This window comes from Eurosta solidaginis, chromosome 4, assembly GCF_040869045.1.
Source record: "Eurosta solidaginis isolate ZX-2024a chromosome 4, ASM4086904v1, whole genome shotgun sequence".
In the NCBI taxonomy this organism is placed as follows: domain Eukaryota; kingdom Metazoa; phylum Arthropoda; class Insecta; order Diptera; family Tephritidae; genus Eurosta; species Eurosta solidaginis.
Window position 1 is genome coordinate 202,762,269 of NC_090322.1, and position 17,965 is coordinate 202,780,233.

General features: G+C 35.1%; 1 protein-coding gene across 1 annotated transcript in view; it reads right to left on the reverse strand.

Moving 5' to 3' along the window:
* upd1 (unpaired 1) overlaps positions 1-16,978 on the reverse strand; it is a 37,415-nt gene extending 20,437 nt beyond the window's left edge. The window contains exons 1-3 of the mRNA XM_067779664.1: positions 16,890-16,978; positions 7,247-7,941; positions 5,656-5,802 (exon numbers count right to left, since the gene is read on the reverse strand). Coding sequence (XP_067635765.1) covers positions 5,656-5,802; positions 7,247-7,941; positions 16,890-16,896 — 849 coding nt within the window. The 5' untranslated portion in view covers positions 16,897-16,978. The remainder of the gene's footprint in view (positions 1-5,655; positions 5,803-7,246; positions 7,942-16,889) is intronic.
* Between the last annotated feature and the right edge of the window lie 987 nt (positions 16,979-17,965).

Sequence of the window (17,965 nt, forward strand, 5' to 3'; positions counted from 1 at the left end):
CAAAAAAGTTTAATATTTTGTGGTGAAAAAAAAATTTGAATGGGTCTAATACGATCGCGTTAATGCTTGAAGATATTAAATATCTTTTACGCGTATTTTCCAAATGACTAATATTGTAATAATTTCGCGAGTAAACGCTTTCGATATAGCGTTAATTGATACATACAAATTCGTTTTTTTTTTTTTTTATTAATTGATCTGTATAAAAATATTAGTACATATGTTTGCTTAGATATGAAATCTTTATCAACGAAGCGTAACATTAGTAGTTATAAATGAGTCAAAACAAATGTTCGACAATAGCGCAAATAAATTTTAATGTTTCATGTAACGTAAAGGCTTTTGACTCAGATTTGTAAAACACTAAAAAAAATTATTGAAGGCAGTTAATTTGGCATTAATTGTTCATAACAGTTAATTGTGCCACAAATCCAACAAATCATTTTGAAATCACTCCAAATACATAGCGCATCAAAAAAGGATTTGACTATACGTCCGATAATAAAGAAATTATATCTTTCAGAATTAACTAAAATTAAGAAAACCGAAAAAAGAAGACATACAAAAAAACGGACACAAATTTTGGGAAATGTTTATACAGAATTTTGTGGGCAAATAGGGACTTTCGCTTAGCGAAACCTGACATTGTCACCAGTGGCGGATCTAGGATTTGGTACTGGGGGGGCTTGAAATTTTTTCACTTTCAAATTTTGTTTTTGTTTTCCATGATGTGTTAAATAAATGTATACAGAATATAAAATGACATGACAAACGAGGATTTTCAAAATTAAATAACTTACTAATAAAGTACAAGCAATATTTTCTGAAATGAAGTTCTTCTTTTATTCCGCACACTCGAGGTAATGATATAACAACCATATAAAAACAGTCTTAAAAACCTTTCTATCAAACCAACTTATTGCTGGTTCAATCTTCTATCGACCAATCCAAAGATTCGAGTCGTCGGGGCTTCGATTTATAGAAAAGATCGGTTATTTCTTCAATGTCCGTTTCTATTTCTTTGTGGACGTTCCCTAGTGCCAGACAAGTCAGTCGATTTTCAGACATGTTGACTCTCAAATAAGTCTTCAAACGCTTTAGAATGCTCTGCGGTCGCTGATGTTACGGGAATAGTCGCAAGTATTTGCAACAGTGTCGTCACTTTTGGAAAAAATGAAGAAAAGTGTGCTGATTTAATGATTTTCAGGGCATCAGTAGCTGTTTGAGCACTCTTGAATGGGTCACTTTTGCAACGATTATGCCACAATAAAATCTCATTTTTCAGCACGGTCTCATTGTGACTGGTGAGATCTTCTTTATAAACTTTAGCAGCAAGTACAATTTCTTCAATCGTTTCTCCTGCAGAGTATGCTGGAATCAGTTCCTTCAGAGGCAGTATTTTCAAAAATTCAACTTTGAACCTTGACGTCAATGCCCCATATCCCCCCCCCCCCCTAGATCCGCCACTGATTGTCACCGACAAAATCATCGGCGATCTTATTTACAACATGGACGCGCCAAATGTCGACCATATTGAACATCCACGTCGATGAAATCACGCTGCCGATTGTCTTACACCCTAAAATTTTGCAATTGTACCAAAAATCCAGAGCCGTAATAAAATCCTCAAATCTCTTGCCGACAGCACTTGGGGTAAGACAAAGAAGCGCTCATTACCATTTACAAAGCAATTGGCCGGCCTATTGCGTGCAACGCGTCCCCGATTTGGTCGCCAAGCCTAAAGGTTACACACTGGAAGAAAATACTGGCCTGCTAAATCATTGCCCTCAGAACTGCTACGGGCTGTCTTCTTATTTCCCCAGAACACCACATACACAAAGAGGCGAGAGTACTCCCCATTGGAGAGAGAAATAAAAGTTGAACAAACAGTTTCTGTTGAATACGCAGAAAACTGGGTATCCAAACAGATATCTGATTGATGAGGCCTCACCTCCTAGGGGCTTAAGGGGTCATCTCCGTAAGCATTATAAGCAAATATGTGTCCCCACATGACACCAACCATCTCTTCAATTTTAATGTGGAACCAACGCCTCTAACACCCCTCTCACTATGGTCCACCCATGTTGAAACTGCAAGATTCCTTGAACACTGGTTAGAGGATAGTGATGACATTTTGTGATCGGTCGCACCTATTGGATGGGGCGAAGCACTGCTACAACAACAACAACAAAAAGGGGCAGCCAGTAAAAAATCGTAATTAAATTTTTTGAAATCCACCAAAAATTTCATGTTTCCTACATCAATCTAATTAAGATATGTTCTTTTACTGTACCATCTTTGAGTGAAGACCAAACGCTTAATTTTAAATAAATTTCTGTAAATTCTTAGCTCAGTCATTAGAAACGTAATAAAGCTCTTTCAAGCCTTTTGCAAAACGACAAAAAGCTCCCGAGCTTTCAATTTATTTTAATTGGTTTAAAATTTATGGAATATCGCAAAGGTTTTCATATAAAATTATTTTTACAATTGTTAGCTCTGCTTTGTAAATTTTAGGAAATAATCCTCTGTGTAGTTATATTCAGTTCTCTGACATACTGTCGTCAGCCTAACAAAACTTTTTTTTACAGTGTAGATATTTAATATCACAGTTGTTGTATTTGCAAACAATAATATGCATTTGATTACAACTAAAGTTATTTCCGTTTTCTCTTTGCGAGCTAGACAACGGAAATGTTTGTTAAAACTTATTTGTTGGACAAATATGCAAAGATATTTAAATTTTAAGTAAGTTATTCCGAAATATAAATAGAATGAGTGGAAATAAATTTAGTTCGTCAAAAGCTTATACTAATTTCACACAGACGGTTAATGAAATAATTGGTCAAGTTTTCTACATTAAAGCATTGAACTCAATCTTTCACACAAAATACAAATTCTTAATTATATCATTATTGCTTCATTGAATGCCTAATTGAGTCAAAAGTCTACTCGGCTCTGCTTGGTGTTTCGGATTTTATTGCCAAATCAAATACAGTTTATTAAGATCGCAATTTGGTCCGTTTTGTTTCTTTCTTTCTCGGGAAATGAAACAAGATCCGACGTTTTCCAAAATATTTAAATTAACTATGGTGCAATTTTTATTCCAAGTAAGGGATCAGGCGCCGCACTCTTGTATTATATCGTAGTAATATTGCGAAATGCTTCACATTTGTCTAGCTTTTAGAATATTTTATTTCCGGGAGGTGTACTAGTGGCCTACCTATTTCAAAAAAATGCAATTATGGTGCAATTTATTTGAAATTCAGTACAGGGTACTTCCTTGACTAGCCTAATATTGGGAAAACCTTCCTTTCCAGAAGGTGGATCAGGGACCAACCTTTTCCAAAAAAATCTAATTTCTAGTCAAAAATATAATCTAATAAATCGCTGTAATGTTGCTTTTTCTTCAGATTTGCCTATTTAAATATTTGAGAAACTTTAATTTACGGGAAGTGGATCATTGTCTGGCCTATTCTATAAAAGTTAACTTATGGAATGAATTGCTTCAAATTCGGTAAAGGAGTACTTCTTCCCTGGCTAGCTTAATATTGGAGAAACTTTTCTTTTCGAAAAGTGGGCCAGTGACCCACCTATTGGAAAAACTCTTATTTAAGATGTGATTTTTTGGTACACCGATTCCTCTTCGACAAATTTAATATATAGGACCCTTGCAAGTAATGTTATACATAACGAGTAAAGGTGTAAGTTCGGGTGTAGCCGAACATTATATACTCAGCGTGAGCTTCAATTGCATATTTCATTTCAGATAAACTAATTTTCTACATAACACGTGGCACCGCCCGTTTAAAAAAAATATCTCCCCATTTCCTCTTACAATAAAACTTGATAAGTGAAATATCATTGATTCAAAATAATTTTTGCTAAGTTATAGCTTATTATTCTAGTCTATGACCCTTATAAATTTCTTTTATATATAAGTTGCCGTGGTCTTTAACCGATCACGTCCATTTTTACTAGAAATATTTTCTACTATAGGGAAAATTTGTGTACCCAATTCTATTACGATCCGTTAATTTTTCGTCGATGTTTGGTTCCCGAAACATCGAAAATTGCTTAGTCATAAAAGGGGCGGTGCCACACTCATTTTCAAAAATTTTAGTGTTTTAGAATTTAATGTTATAATTCAATTTAAAAAGTAAAATTCTATTGATACAAAGCTCTTTTTCGCTAATATATAGCTTACTATTTTCGTCTACGACCCTTTTAAAAATGTTTTATATAAAAGTGGGCGTGGTCTTTAACCGTTTTAAACATTTGTTCTAGAAATATATCCTGCTATAGAGAAAATCTGTGTACCCAATTTTTTTACGATCCGTTCATTTTTCTTCGAGTTATGGCTCCCGAAATATAAAAAATTGCTTAGTCATAAAAGGGGCCACGCCCATTTTTTAAAATTTGAAGTTTTTATAAAGATATAGTTTATTTTATTCGTCCACGACCATTTTAATAATCTTTTATATAAAAGTGGGCGTGGTCCTTAACCGATTTCGTTAGTTTTTCTTCAAAGCATTCCTTATAGCAAAGGCAACCTCTGCCGAATTTTGTTACGATAGATTTAACGTTTTTGATTTATGATTAATAATATTTGTAAAATTGATTTTATCAATTTTTTTTTTTTATTCTGGGTCCAGATAAGCTCGTGTACCAAATTTGTGAAGATGTCTCAATATTTACTCAAGTTATCGTGTTAACGGACAGACGGACGGATGGACGGACGAACGGACATGGCTCAATCAAATTTTTTTCGACACTGATGATTTTGATATATGGAAGTATATATCTATCTCGATTCCTTTATACCTGTACAACCAACCGTTATCCAATCAAAGTTAATATACCCTGTGTGCAAAGCACGCTGAGTTTAAAAACTAAAGCAAAATCTGTTAACTTTATAATTCAAGATTGTAGATGGTTTTCAAGTGGATTTCAGTTTCATATGCTAACTTTTTTCTAAAGTCCAAAATGTACCAGGGTAGCCCTAGAAAGTGTTTTCACAATATGGGCATCAAAATGAATGTATTAGGCTTTAGCAAAGGGCGGGGGCTAGGATGGGTGAGTTATACGAAAAGCCAAAGTTAGGAAAACAGAAAAGGAAAAGTAAAAGATTGGAGTGGGAATTGGAGAGGGGCAGAAAAGGACAAAGAAGGCCAAGAAAACTAGAGAGATGGTGAGGGAGAGGAAATAACGTTAACGTAGAAAATGGAGATAAGAATGGAGAAAGTGCGTGAGGAAATAGTAAAGAGAGGAAGCAAGAAAAGGGGGGAAGACGAAGAAAAATAGAGGAAGGTTGAGGAAGAAAGTGGGAGTAAAGGAGAGAAAATTCGAAAAAGAGAAAGGGAAAAAATACTAAGGAAAGAAGTGATCAAGCATGGAGAAGACAAGGGACTGGCAAGAAAATACAGATAGAGTGGGAATAGGAGCGAGAGTGGGCGGGAGATAATTGGAGTAAGGGATTGGCAAGAATAATAAAAGAAACCGAAAATTATGCAGAAGAGAGAGAAGAGGTGACGAGGGGCTAACATTACCAATGTAGGCAAAACAATTTTCGAACAAAACAAAGTTTCCTGAGTACACTCGTTAATAGTATTTATAAAATTTATAAAACTAATATTTATAATAAATTTTAAAACTTACAGTTGAGTTACTTTTTAATTTTGGTAAAAATTTGTAAGTCTTATTATGCAGCGACCAAATATGAATATTGCTTATATCAATATCTTGTTGGCTGGCTTTTAACATTTTATACTCATTGCCTGCTGATTTTTTGAGCATGTTAAAAATCTGAAAAGAAAAGGTAAAATAAATAAAAACGATGTCTACAATTAAGGCTGTTTGTCGGCCTATTTGATTTGCATGATCATGGTTTCAAGTATGAGCTCAACGCATTAGCAATATTTTTTGTCAATACCACTATAATGGTAATATTCTATTATAGTTACAAAAAATTATTATTGAATCCTTGAGCTCATATACGCACCCTTGATCATAAGAATAATGCCTTAAATTGTTTCATTAATTACAGAAAGAAAATGTGCGTCTATCCAGCACGGCTTTTAAGCTTTGTAAAATATATGTGGAATGTAAAGAAGCAAAAAAATATGTATTCTTTTTATATTTTTCATATCGGCCACTGAGTAGAATATCACCCTATGTGGGCTGCCGTTTCGAAAACGCCATATCTGAGAGAACTTTTGAATAACGACCTATTCCCTCAATTTGTTTCAAAATCGCACCATCTCAGAATTCGGTTAAAGTACACTATATTTCAAAAATTATTTAAAGAACGCCTTAGCTGAGCTTAAATTCAAAATATTTTGACATTAGCTGTGGCGTTTATTTTGAGATAGAGTATTCTTCAACCGAATTCTAAGGCACGACGTTTTCGAAGCAAATTCTGAAGTAGGGTGTTTTTTAATATCATCTTGGCCCGTATCGTGTGTTGCGATTCATATCGAAATCATTTCCCCACTTAAATATTAAACCAAAAGAGCTCTGAAATCGTGAGTCCGAATAACAACATATGTGAACTAGAGATTTCACGTATTAGTTGGATTTATAATTTATCATAATTTGTATAAAAAATTTTGCAGTTTCATATTTATAAATTGGGTAGAGCTTACAATTTCTTCTCGAACACAAGCGAGATTTTCGAGATCAGAGAAATCGAGAACTCGACTTCTCGCGATATTCTCGTGTCTGGAAGTACTCGTAAATCTCGGGAGCTTCTCGACCTTCAATTGAGACGCTGCATTGGTAATATTCTATAGATTTCGGGGTTTTTTACTTGTGGTTTTGCGGACATTTTGGCTTGTGCTCCGGTAGAAATCGTAAGCTCTATATAAAACAGCCAATGAATCGATTAAGTTGAAATTCGAGAAGCTCGCGAGTCTTGCGAGTAATTCGAAATTCGAAAATCTCGCGAGAAGGCGAGACTCGCAAGGAATCTCTTCTCGAACATGATCGAGAAATCGTAAGCTCTAAAATTGAGTGAAGAATGGATTCTATTAGGAATCGTAACACACGATGCGGGCCCTGATTCAATAATTTTTAAAAACCGCAACAATCATTGAACTACGTCCATGCTCCATAAGCCTCAGAAAGTTAATAAGGTTATATGGGGTATTTTCAAATTAACATGAACGTACACAAAAATATTTTTTATTTCAAAGATAATTTTTTTATTATTATTTTTTTTTTTTTTTTGTATTAACAAATTCCAACCCACCTGTTTTGTATTTTTCCGCCGCCCAGCGCGTCCACCTTCTGGCGTCGACGGCACATAGAAGCCTCCACACGGGTTCACCCACTCCAAATCTGTTTTATTCTCATTAAAATTAATAAAATCATACCAATTACTGTGACGTTTACTATGCCGTTTGCGTTGCCGCGAACTATCAACGGCTGCAGGCACTACCGTATAAACCATACCACTACTCACATCGATGGTATTTCGATTAGGCGCCACGCCTACAAATAAATTTTTATACGACGCTGATAATATTGTGGCGGTTTTTGTTGTTGTTCGTTTTGTTGTTGCTGTCATTGATAGTTTTGTATGTGAAGGCAAGCTGTATGTTTTTGTAGTTAGTGGTTTTGTTGTGGAACTGGAGGTGATCATTGTTGATATGGAGGAAGGCGCCGCTAGGGTGCTTGCTAATACTGTTACTAAAGTCATTATTATAATTAGATTATTATTAAGTGTAATATGCCTAATGATATTGCTGTTGCTGCTACTTCGTCTTTTGAGATTACTTTTATATCTGTGGGTGTGTAATTTTGTTGTTATTGTTTTTGTAGCTTCTTGTACTATTATAGGTGACCGCACGCTGGTTTGTAGGCGTGGGTGCGTTTTGGTGGAAAAAAATTCGTTTTGGTACGCCGTTTTGATGAATTTATTGGTTGCAAGCGATTTGCAACCACCTGAAATTAGAAAGAAAGAGAGCCGTTTAGTTGTTTTTTTTCTTTTATGCATGTATGTATTATATATTTGTTGAATATGTGACTCAAATCGGCCACATAGCCACATCTTCCAAAGGAAAACTAACTAATAACGATGTCATATTGGTCGCAAAATGTACTGCAAGTAAGCCGATGGCTAATACATACATATTACAACTTTGACTTAAACTATGTATCGAACCATTCTGTTATTCACCTATTTTTCTAGAACTCGAACAAAACTAAAATTCCTTAACACTTTTCCAATTCGTACAGATCTGTTTCGCTGAACATACTTATAGTCGTTAACATGTCTGGGTTACGTTTTATTTGCACTTAAAGATTAAGAGGTCACAATACCACTTTTTTCAAATTGCAGCAAATAGAGTTACAGAAAGGGAACGAAAATGGACACTGATGATGGCACAACGTCAAACCCCGTTTGTCTCGAAACCAAATTTGACAAGGGATGCATCTTTGTTGTCCCAGAAGATATTATCCCCGTGCAAGGCTTAACGTTGCACACTAATACTTCAACTCTCCTCCTTTAGTTCTTCCATTGTTTTCTTATCTTAGCGACATGTTGCACCAACACGTACCAATTTACTGATTCTTTCTGAAAAAGTGTGGAAAAGTGGTAGAAGGAAAAATGTTGGAATTTTAAGTACTAACATGAAATCGTACTTATTTTATAAGGACCTTTGAAACTAAAGCACCCGAAACTCATCAAGATTTTGCACAGATGGCCGAAGGACACTTTGTGGCCATCTTTCGAAGAAATACATTGGTTATATTGTTGCAAAGTTGTTGTTGTAATAGCAATGCTGGAATGGAACCTGTTCTTTTCGCTCGGATGCAAACACTTTCTTAGTAGCGATACGTATACGGTTAGAAATTTCAGCCTTAATTTGAAAACATTCATCGGTTTAAACGTTTTTTGAAACTTTTTGTTTTAAATTGGAAACCTGTCAATTTTCAATTTAACTCAGTATCAAAAATTTTAAAATAGAAAGTTGTAGTCACCTTTGGGTTTGTAGCAAAAGCGAAACGCTTCAAAAACAATCCCATAGAATTTAATAAGCTTGATGCCGAAAATGTAAAAATCAAAAAGAATCTTTGATAAAAAGTGCTGCAAGTCACAGATTATTTTTCGAAATATATTGATAAACGTTACCTATATGATAATAATAATAATACTATGAGATATTATGATATATTATCCTACAAAGATATAGTTCAGTTGGTAGAAAAATATACTGCAATCTTTGGCACGTCGATTCAAAACCAAGCCACCGCTCTCTAGATTTTCTTTTTTTTATAACTGCAAATGCAAACCTCTCTAATTTTTTTAAACCCGGTTTATGCACTAAATTTTAAGAAGAGTGGTATAATCTATATTTGTGTCCAGAGTTTGTTTGGTCACACATGTGTAGTAGAAAAAGATTCAGGTATCGGCTCAAACTCTTGACCGTGTAGTGAATGAGATGTGCTCTCACTGCTGGCTTACATTCTTCAATCAGGTGCTGTCTTTAGAAACTCAAAAGCTGTTAGCATATAAGAGAATATTTTTTAGAATAAACTGAAGTTTGGAAACATGAAAGAAGGCGGAAAGCTGAACTGTGTATTTAGTATTAGCATAAGTCGCGAACAATATCTGCTCAGGCACAAAGACCGTTTCTAACTCTCTAAACTTTGAAGTGAACATAAAACAAGTAAGGGCGGAACTATTTTCGGCTGATAATCTGATGAAATTAAAAAAATTCATAAAATCCGAGCAATCAGTTGCATAGGATATATATTATGTATATGACCGATCTCGAAAATTTTACCGAACAAAATTGTATTTACTACAATATTGTATGTATACAAACAACAAAGTTTTGGGGCGGAATGAATGTAATCATTTTCTCAATTAATAGCAATTAATATCAGAAGTGTTTTGCTTCTATTCGTTTAAGTGAATTCGGGAATCGGTTTTTTAAATTTATAAACACTAATTTTAAACAAAAATGTGTTCTAAGCTTAAGTAAGACTTCAATTGACGAAAAGGTATAACATATAACATAATCTTTATTATCAAGATATTCGTATTAAATAATAAACTGTCATTTCTGTTTATTCGCTTTTGCAGGAATTTTATCGCACAGTATATACAAAAGAAAAATTTTAGCAATATTGGAACCGGATACATGCCGAAGAAGGTGAGTTGAGTAACGTTTAAAGAAGTTCTAAATAGAGCCAGAACAAAATAACTTTTTCTAACCCTCTTTAAAAAACCTGGAACGTCCGAAATTTCTAAAATGTTGGTCTTATTCTTATATTCTAAGGGAAAACGTTTTCCCTTCACCATAACCTACCGCCAAATAACTACTATTACATCGTCTTTATGGGAACAATAGAGGTTGTCCTAAATTAAATGTGCAAATCGCCCTTTGAAAGGAACTTGTCAGACTTAATGTAAACCTTGGAATTTGTATAATTGGGGCCTTACAGTTCAGTCTCGCGTTATTTAACAAAAATGTGTATGTATAATTGTTATAAATTTGAATCTATTACATTTTAAACAACTTGGATGATGGCAAAATAGATTTCTGGGATCATTACAATCAATTAAGAATTTTTAAGATGAAATATTGTCTAAGATTATCTTTATGATTCGTGATAGAGAATCAAATTTTGAATCACACTACCTTTCAAACAATGAATAGCGTAAATAACATATGTGACCTAGTGGCTGTCCTCATTTTTTTCAAATAATCTCATATACTCGTTGTTGTTGTTGTAGCCATAAATACACTTCACGAAGGTTTTGGGTACTTTTATTGAAGTTGATGGTTCTTTGCCGGATATAGATATGGTATGTTCCGGTAACAAGCACCATTAAGGTAGTGGCCCGACCTTCAAGGAAACGATTTAATATGACCACATTGAGCCTTCTAGCCCTTGCTGCCCACCACCTCCTACTTCCATGGGGTCGCAAAAGCCTCGCCTGCTAAATATATGTATGATACATTTGGAGTAGTTGAACTTTGTGATTTAAGCTATTCAGTTCTCCCAATTTTCAGCCTCAACACATGAGTAGTACAACACTCACCAATTCTTCGGGAACTATATTTATGGCTAATACAAGAACAAAAACCATTTTAATTTAAAACTGCCACCACGTATGCCACCCTACCTAACGAAAAAGAGATCTCATTTTCCTAGATGATATAAAATATAGCAGCAGCAATTACTCAAATTCAGATTGATAAACTAATATATGCCCCAGGATTTACGAAAACCGTTATCAAATCATAAAAAAAGGACCTTTGGTAACGTTTGAGAAGCCATGGAGAAGAAAGGGCGCACGCTGGTTTTGTTTGTACTGACTTGCGGAAATAACCAAATATCTACATCCAGTTTCAATATATTTGTACAGAGCTTATAATAAGGGTGGTTTCGAAGACGCTGGTTGCGAATTTTGAACTGCTTTCAAAAAACGTCCACAGTTTTTTAATTGGGATCACTACTCGGCAGTGGCTTGACAACCTTTCCGAGTGTATTTCTGCCATGAAAAGCTTCGGAATCGGCATAAAACATGTCCCGCGAGTTTATAGGAAAAATTAAAAGGGTGCACGATGCGAATTGGATGAAAAGATTAGCCCTAATCTCAACCAAGACCACTAATTACCAACGAAAAACTTATTTTGTTGCATCTTTACAAATTGACCAACAGGATCCTTTCACTAAGCTTTGAACTATAGGTTGAACTTTCATTTTATCACTGGCAAAATAAATAAGGCGCGAGATTATGTAAACGATTTTTCTTACAAGTTTAACCAGGAGTTTATGGCTGTGTGCTCCTCTTACAAAATATTTCCCCATATACAAGAAAAGAGGTAACATTACCTACGAATTTAGCTATTTTATACAGAAAAAAACGCCATACATGGGTTGCTTTTATGTTTTCAGATCTATTTACTGATATAAATCTGATAAGATTTTCAGGTAGAAATTCTATATATTTCTGCTATGAAAAGTTAGTCAACAAAAAAATGCAGTCACCTTAGCAAATTCACATAAAATATAGGTGATCTAATTTGGGCGAAAAGTTAGAAAGCAGTTCACCAGAAAAAAGGAGAAGCCCAGCATGAGTCTCCTCAGAGGTATATCGTTTCCATTTATATTAATTATTATTATTATAACTGATTATGGAAATGATGATGATATGTTTTTATATCTAACAAACCTGCATTCTTTTCCATATAAAATCCTGATTTTATAAAGCAGTTTCTCAAAACAACTTACTAGTGTCTGGCAACTCTGAATGATCCGAAAACTGCTAGTGCCTGAACGTTTTTTGATGGGATTTAAGTTATTCTTGCCCAAAAACTTCATTCAACGAAACTAAATTCAAACCACTAAAGATTCTAAGTTCATTATATGCAGTATGTCAACTAGGCGAAATGAAAGCACAATTTTGAGCATAAAAAATTTATGATTAAACAAGTAAGGAAGGCTAAGTTCGGGTGTAACCGAACATTACATACTCAGTTGAGAGCTATGGAGACAAAATAAGGAAACTCACCATGTAGGAAAATGAACCTAGGGTAACCCTGGAATGTGGTTGTATGACATGTGTATCAAATGGAAGGTATTAAAGAGTATTTTAAGAGAGAGTAGGCCATAGTTCTATGGATGGACGCCATTTAGGGATATCGCCATAAAGGTGGACCAGGGCTGACTCTAGAATGTGTTTGTTCGATATGGGTATCAAATGAAAGGTGATAATGAGTATTTTAAAAGGGAATGGGCTTTAGTTCTATAGGTGAACGCCTTTTCGAGAAATCCCCATAAAGGTGGACCAGGGGTGACTCTAGAATATGTTTGTATGATATAGGTATCAAATGAAAGCTGTTAATGAGTATTTTGAAAAGGAGTGATCCTTAGTTCCCTAGGTGGACGCCGTTTCGAGATATCGCCATAAAGGTGGACCAGGGGTGTCTCTAGTTGTACGATATGGGAATCAAATGAAAGGTGTTACTGAGCGTTTTAAGAAGGAGTGGGTATTAGGTCTATAGGTGGACGCCTTTTCGAAATGTCGCCATTAGGGTGGGCCAGGGGGGACTCTAGAATGTGTTTGTACGATATGGGTATCAAACGAAAGGTGTTACTGAGCATTTTAAGAGGGAGTGGGCATTAGGTCCATAGGTGGACGCCTTTTCGAGATATCGCCATTAGGGTGGGCCAGGGGTGACTCTGGAATGTGTTTGTACGATATGGGTATCAAATGAAAGGTGGTAATGAGTATTTTAAAAGGGAGTAATCCTCAGTTCTATAGGTGGACGCCTTTTCGAGATATCGCCATAAAGGTTGACCAAGGGTGACTCTAGAATGTTTGTACGATATGGGTATCAAACGAAAGGTGTTACTGAGCATTTTAAGAGGGAGTGGGCATTAGGTCTATAGGTGGACGCCTTTTCGAGATATCGCCATTAGGGTGGGCCAGGGGTGACTCTAGAATGTTTGTACGATATGGGTATCAAACGAAAGGTGTTACTGAGCATTTTAAGAGGGAGTGGGCATTAGGTCTATAGGTGGACGCCTTTTCGAGATATCGCCATTAGGGTGGGCCAGGGGTGACTCTAGAATGTTTGTACGATATGGGTATCAAAGGAAAGGTGTTACTGAGCATTTTAAGAGGGAGTGGACATTAGGTCTATAGGTGGACGCCTTTTCGAGATATCGCCATTAGGGTGGGCCAGGGGTGACTCTAGAATGTTTTTACGATATGGGTATCAAACGAAAGGTGTTACTGAGCATTTTAAGAGGGAGTGGGCATTAGGTCTTTAGGTGCACGCCTTTTCGAGATATCGCCATTAGGGTGGACCAGGGTTGACTCTAGAATGTGTTTGTACGATATGGATATCAAATTAAAGGTATTGATGAGGGTTTTAAAAGCGAGTGGCCCTTAGATGTATATGTGAAGGCGTTCTCGCGATATCGACCAAATGTGGATAAGGTGATCCAGAAAATCATCTGTCGGGTACTGCTAATTTATTTATATATTCAATAACACTAACAGTATTCCTGCCAAGATTCCAAGGGCTGTTGATTTCGGCTTGTAGAACTTTTTCATTTTCTTCTACTTAATATGGTAGGTGTCACACCCATTTTACAAAGTTTTTTCCAAAGTTATATTTTGCGTCAATAAACCAATCCAGTTACCATGTTTCATCCCTTTTTTCGTATTTGGTATAGAATTATGGCATTTTTTTAATTTTTCGTAATTTTCGATATCGATAAAGTGGGCGTGGTTATGGTCGGATTTCGGCCATTTTTTATACCAAGATAAAGTGAGTTCAGATAAGTACGTGGGCTAAGTTTAGTAAAGATGTATCGGTTTTTGCTCAAGTTATTGTGTTAACGGCCGAGCGGAAGGACAGACGGTGGACTGTGTATAAAAACTGGGCGTGGCTTCCACCGATTTCGCCCATTTTCACAGAGAACAGTTAACGTCATAGAATCTATGCTCCTACCAAATTTCAAAAGGATTGGTTAGGTTTTGTTCGACTTATGGCATTAAAAGTATTCTAGACACACTAAATGAAAATGGGCGGAGCCACGCCCATTTTGAAATTTTCTTTTATTTTTGTATTTTGTTGCATCATATCATTACTGGAGTTGAATTTTGTCTTAATTTACTTATATACAGTAAAGATATTAAATTTTTTGTTAAAATTTGAATTAAAAAAAATTTTTTTTTAAAAAGTGGGCGTGTTCTTCATCCAATTTTGCTAATTTTTATTTAGCACATATATAGTAATAGTAGTAACGTTCCTGCCAAATTTCATCATGATATCTTCAACGACTGCCAAATTACAACTTGCAAAACTTTTAAATTACCTTCTTGTAAAAGTGGGCGGTGCCACGCCCATTGTCCAAAATCTTACTAATTTTCTATTCTGCGTCATAACGTCAACCCATCTACCAAGTTTCATCGCTTTAACCGCCTTTGGCAATGAATTATCGCATTTTTTCGGTTTTTCGAAATTTTCGATATCGAAAAAGTGGGCGTGGTTATAGTCCGATATCTTTCATTTTAAATAGCGATCTGAGATGAGTGCTCAGGAATCTACATACCAAATTTCATCAAGATACCTCAAAATTTACTCAAGTTATCGTGTTAACGGACGGACGGACGGACATGGCTCAATCAAATTTTTTCTGGATCCTGATTATTTTGATATATGGAAGTCTATATCTATCTCGATTCCTTTATATATGTACAACCAACCGTTATCCAATCAAACTTAATATACTCTGTGAGCTCTGCTCAACTGAGTATAAAAAATAAATTAAAAAAAGTAAAACAAGCTAGAACAGAACTGCCTTCGGCTGTGCCGAGGACTCCATACCTTTCTTGAATGGAGGTGTAGAGAATTATGATTAAAAAAAATGTATAAAATTTGAACAAATCAGCTGTATGGGACATATATTACACATTTACACATTTGGCCGATCTTGACGCTTTGTTCAGACAATAACGTTTTTCATATATGTAAGCATCTGATGAAAATCCAAGCTTCTAGCTATCAAAATCAGGGAGAAGTTGCGATAATCCTCATATCTGAACAATCGGTTATATGGGATATATATTATATATCTGGACTATCGGACAACAGTGTTTGTCATATACGTAAGCACCTGGTGAAATTATAAGCTTCTAGCTCTAAAAATGGTGAAGAAATGACGAGAACCCCATTACCTAAGCAATCGGTTGTATGGAATATATTTTATTATATATAGCCAATCCAAACGATTTTCGCACACATTAACGTATATTATATAAGTAAGCATCTGGTGAATATTTAAGTTTATAGACGTCGAAATCAGGGAAAAATTGCGAAAATCCTCATATCTGAATAATCGGCCATATGGGATACATATTATTTATTACTCATATTGACGACCAGACAACAATATATGCCATATACGTAAGCTTGTGCTGAAATCTTAGGCGTTCAGCTCTAAAAGTGGGGAAGAAATTATGAAACCCCTATTATCTGAACAATCGGTTGTATGGGATATATATCATCTGGAAAATTTTAAGCTTCTAAAAATGCAATATTGTGTTAAAATGTAATCTGAAGTTTCAAGATTTAGAAATGGGGAAAAATTAAAAAGTTTTCTTACAACGAAAATTTTAATTTTCCATTTAAACTCATTAAAAACTGGCCCGTGTATTATATTGAAGTACGGTTATGTGTTCAATGTGTCCCATTAGGTTTATTTGTTGGTATAAATATGTCCCGTTTAGAGCTTGTCGACATTCTCTAACTTTTAGTAATTAAAAAAAATGTATTATAAACCTGTTCCTGTCCCAATGAGACCTATACATCCCGCTCAAAACACCGAATGAGACACATATGTCCCACCCCCTAAACCTCCCTGGAGGGGTAGAGACTCCACTTCAAAATTTTCTATTTTTAAGGCCTATACTAAAGTTTAAATAATCAATAAACCAGGAATTTTCCTGCTGGTTACTTTCAGGTTCGAAAGGGTTAACTGAAAAATCAGTTGTATTCGATATGTATGCTATAGTGGTCCGATCTGATCTATTACGACAAACATCTAATGGAACACCAAAATATACCAGCTCACCATCATTCTACCAAAACAACTCAAAATTTGAGCGACTAATTTGCGTTCAAACAGGCAGACGGACATACACGGGCCTGGCTAAATAAACTCAGGTCGTCAATCTGATCATTTTGGTATACTTCTTGGAAACTCTATCCCTTATCCTTTAAGGACTTAGAATTTAAGAATGGTAACAAAATTGCATACCATTCCATTGTCATGGAAAGTAGAAAAACCACAAGCAATAAAAGTTAACATAAAACTATTTAAACACTAAATGAAAACAAATTAAAATCAATACACACACCGCATGCTAATCCAAATAAATTCGAATAAATCCAACGCAGCTTATCCACGTGAGTTATTTGACTGTAGAAAGGTGAATGAAGCAACTATTTAGATCGAACACAATTAGTCAGACTAAACGGTGTCAAAAATCAGCTGTTGTTGTTGCAGCGTGATCAATAATCGCGCGCAAAAATTACATTTATTGCTAAATTACACTAACGGCCACTTCACTTTTGTATACGCGCTGCGCTGTGGGTTATCAATTTGCCGGCAAATCAATAACAAGTATTTATATTAAAAAATATTCACTTGATGTTCGATTAATATTTTTTTTAAGTTTGCTAATTTCACAAGAATGTGTTAATTATTTTTGCCGGTCATGTGTAGAATGTGATATGGTTTTTGCGTGTAACGAGAGTAAATCTGGTTTTAGCGGTTTTTTTTATTTGTTATTTTGAAATGTTACGTTTTTTAAATTCGTATTTATACACGATTTTTTAATTTTTTATTAATAAAACTTTAGTCGATTTATTTTAATAAATCGTTACTTCAACACTAAATTTGATTTGTTTTTTTTTTTTTTTTCAACAACTAATGTTGGATTAAAAAGTCGTTGATAAATTTGATTCAACTTTCACAATAACTTCCGTTTTGTGGTGCACACTTCTTTGCGGCACAAGCTGTTGAATCAGACTGATCAAACCGTAGCAATAAATGTCTACCGTAACTTTTCTTCAACACATTTGCCAACGATGACGACGATCACGCCAACGGCGACAGCAAACGCCGATGTCTACTACTGCAACAATAATAATAATAACAACAATAATGATTACTACAAAAACAAAAATAACAAGGTAAGCAACAATAAAAACAACGGTAACAACACGGCTATGATGACGTTAACGATTTTGTGTGACTCTGCTAGCCAGCCAGCCAGCCAGCCAGAGGCCAGGCCAGTCGACTATAGTTGATGACTAAGGTAGAACGCACACTTTGACAAAACCAAATACACATAAGTACGTTCATATATGTATATTCCAATTTTTACACATACATACATATATTGTAAGATCGGTGAGACTTAACACCA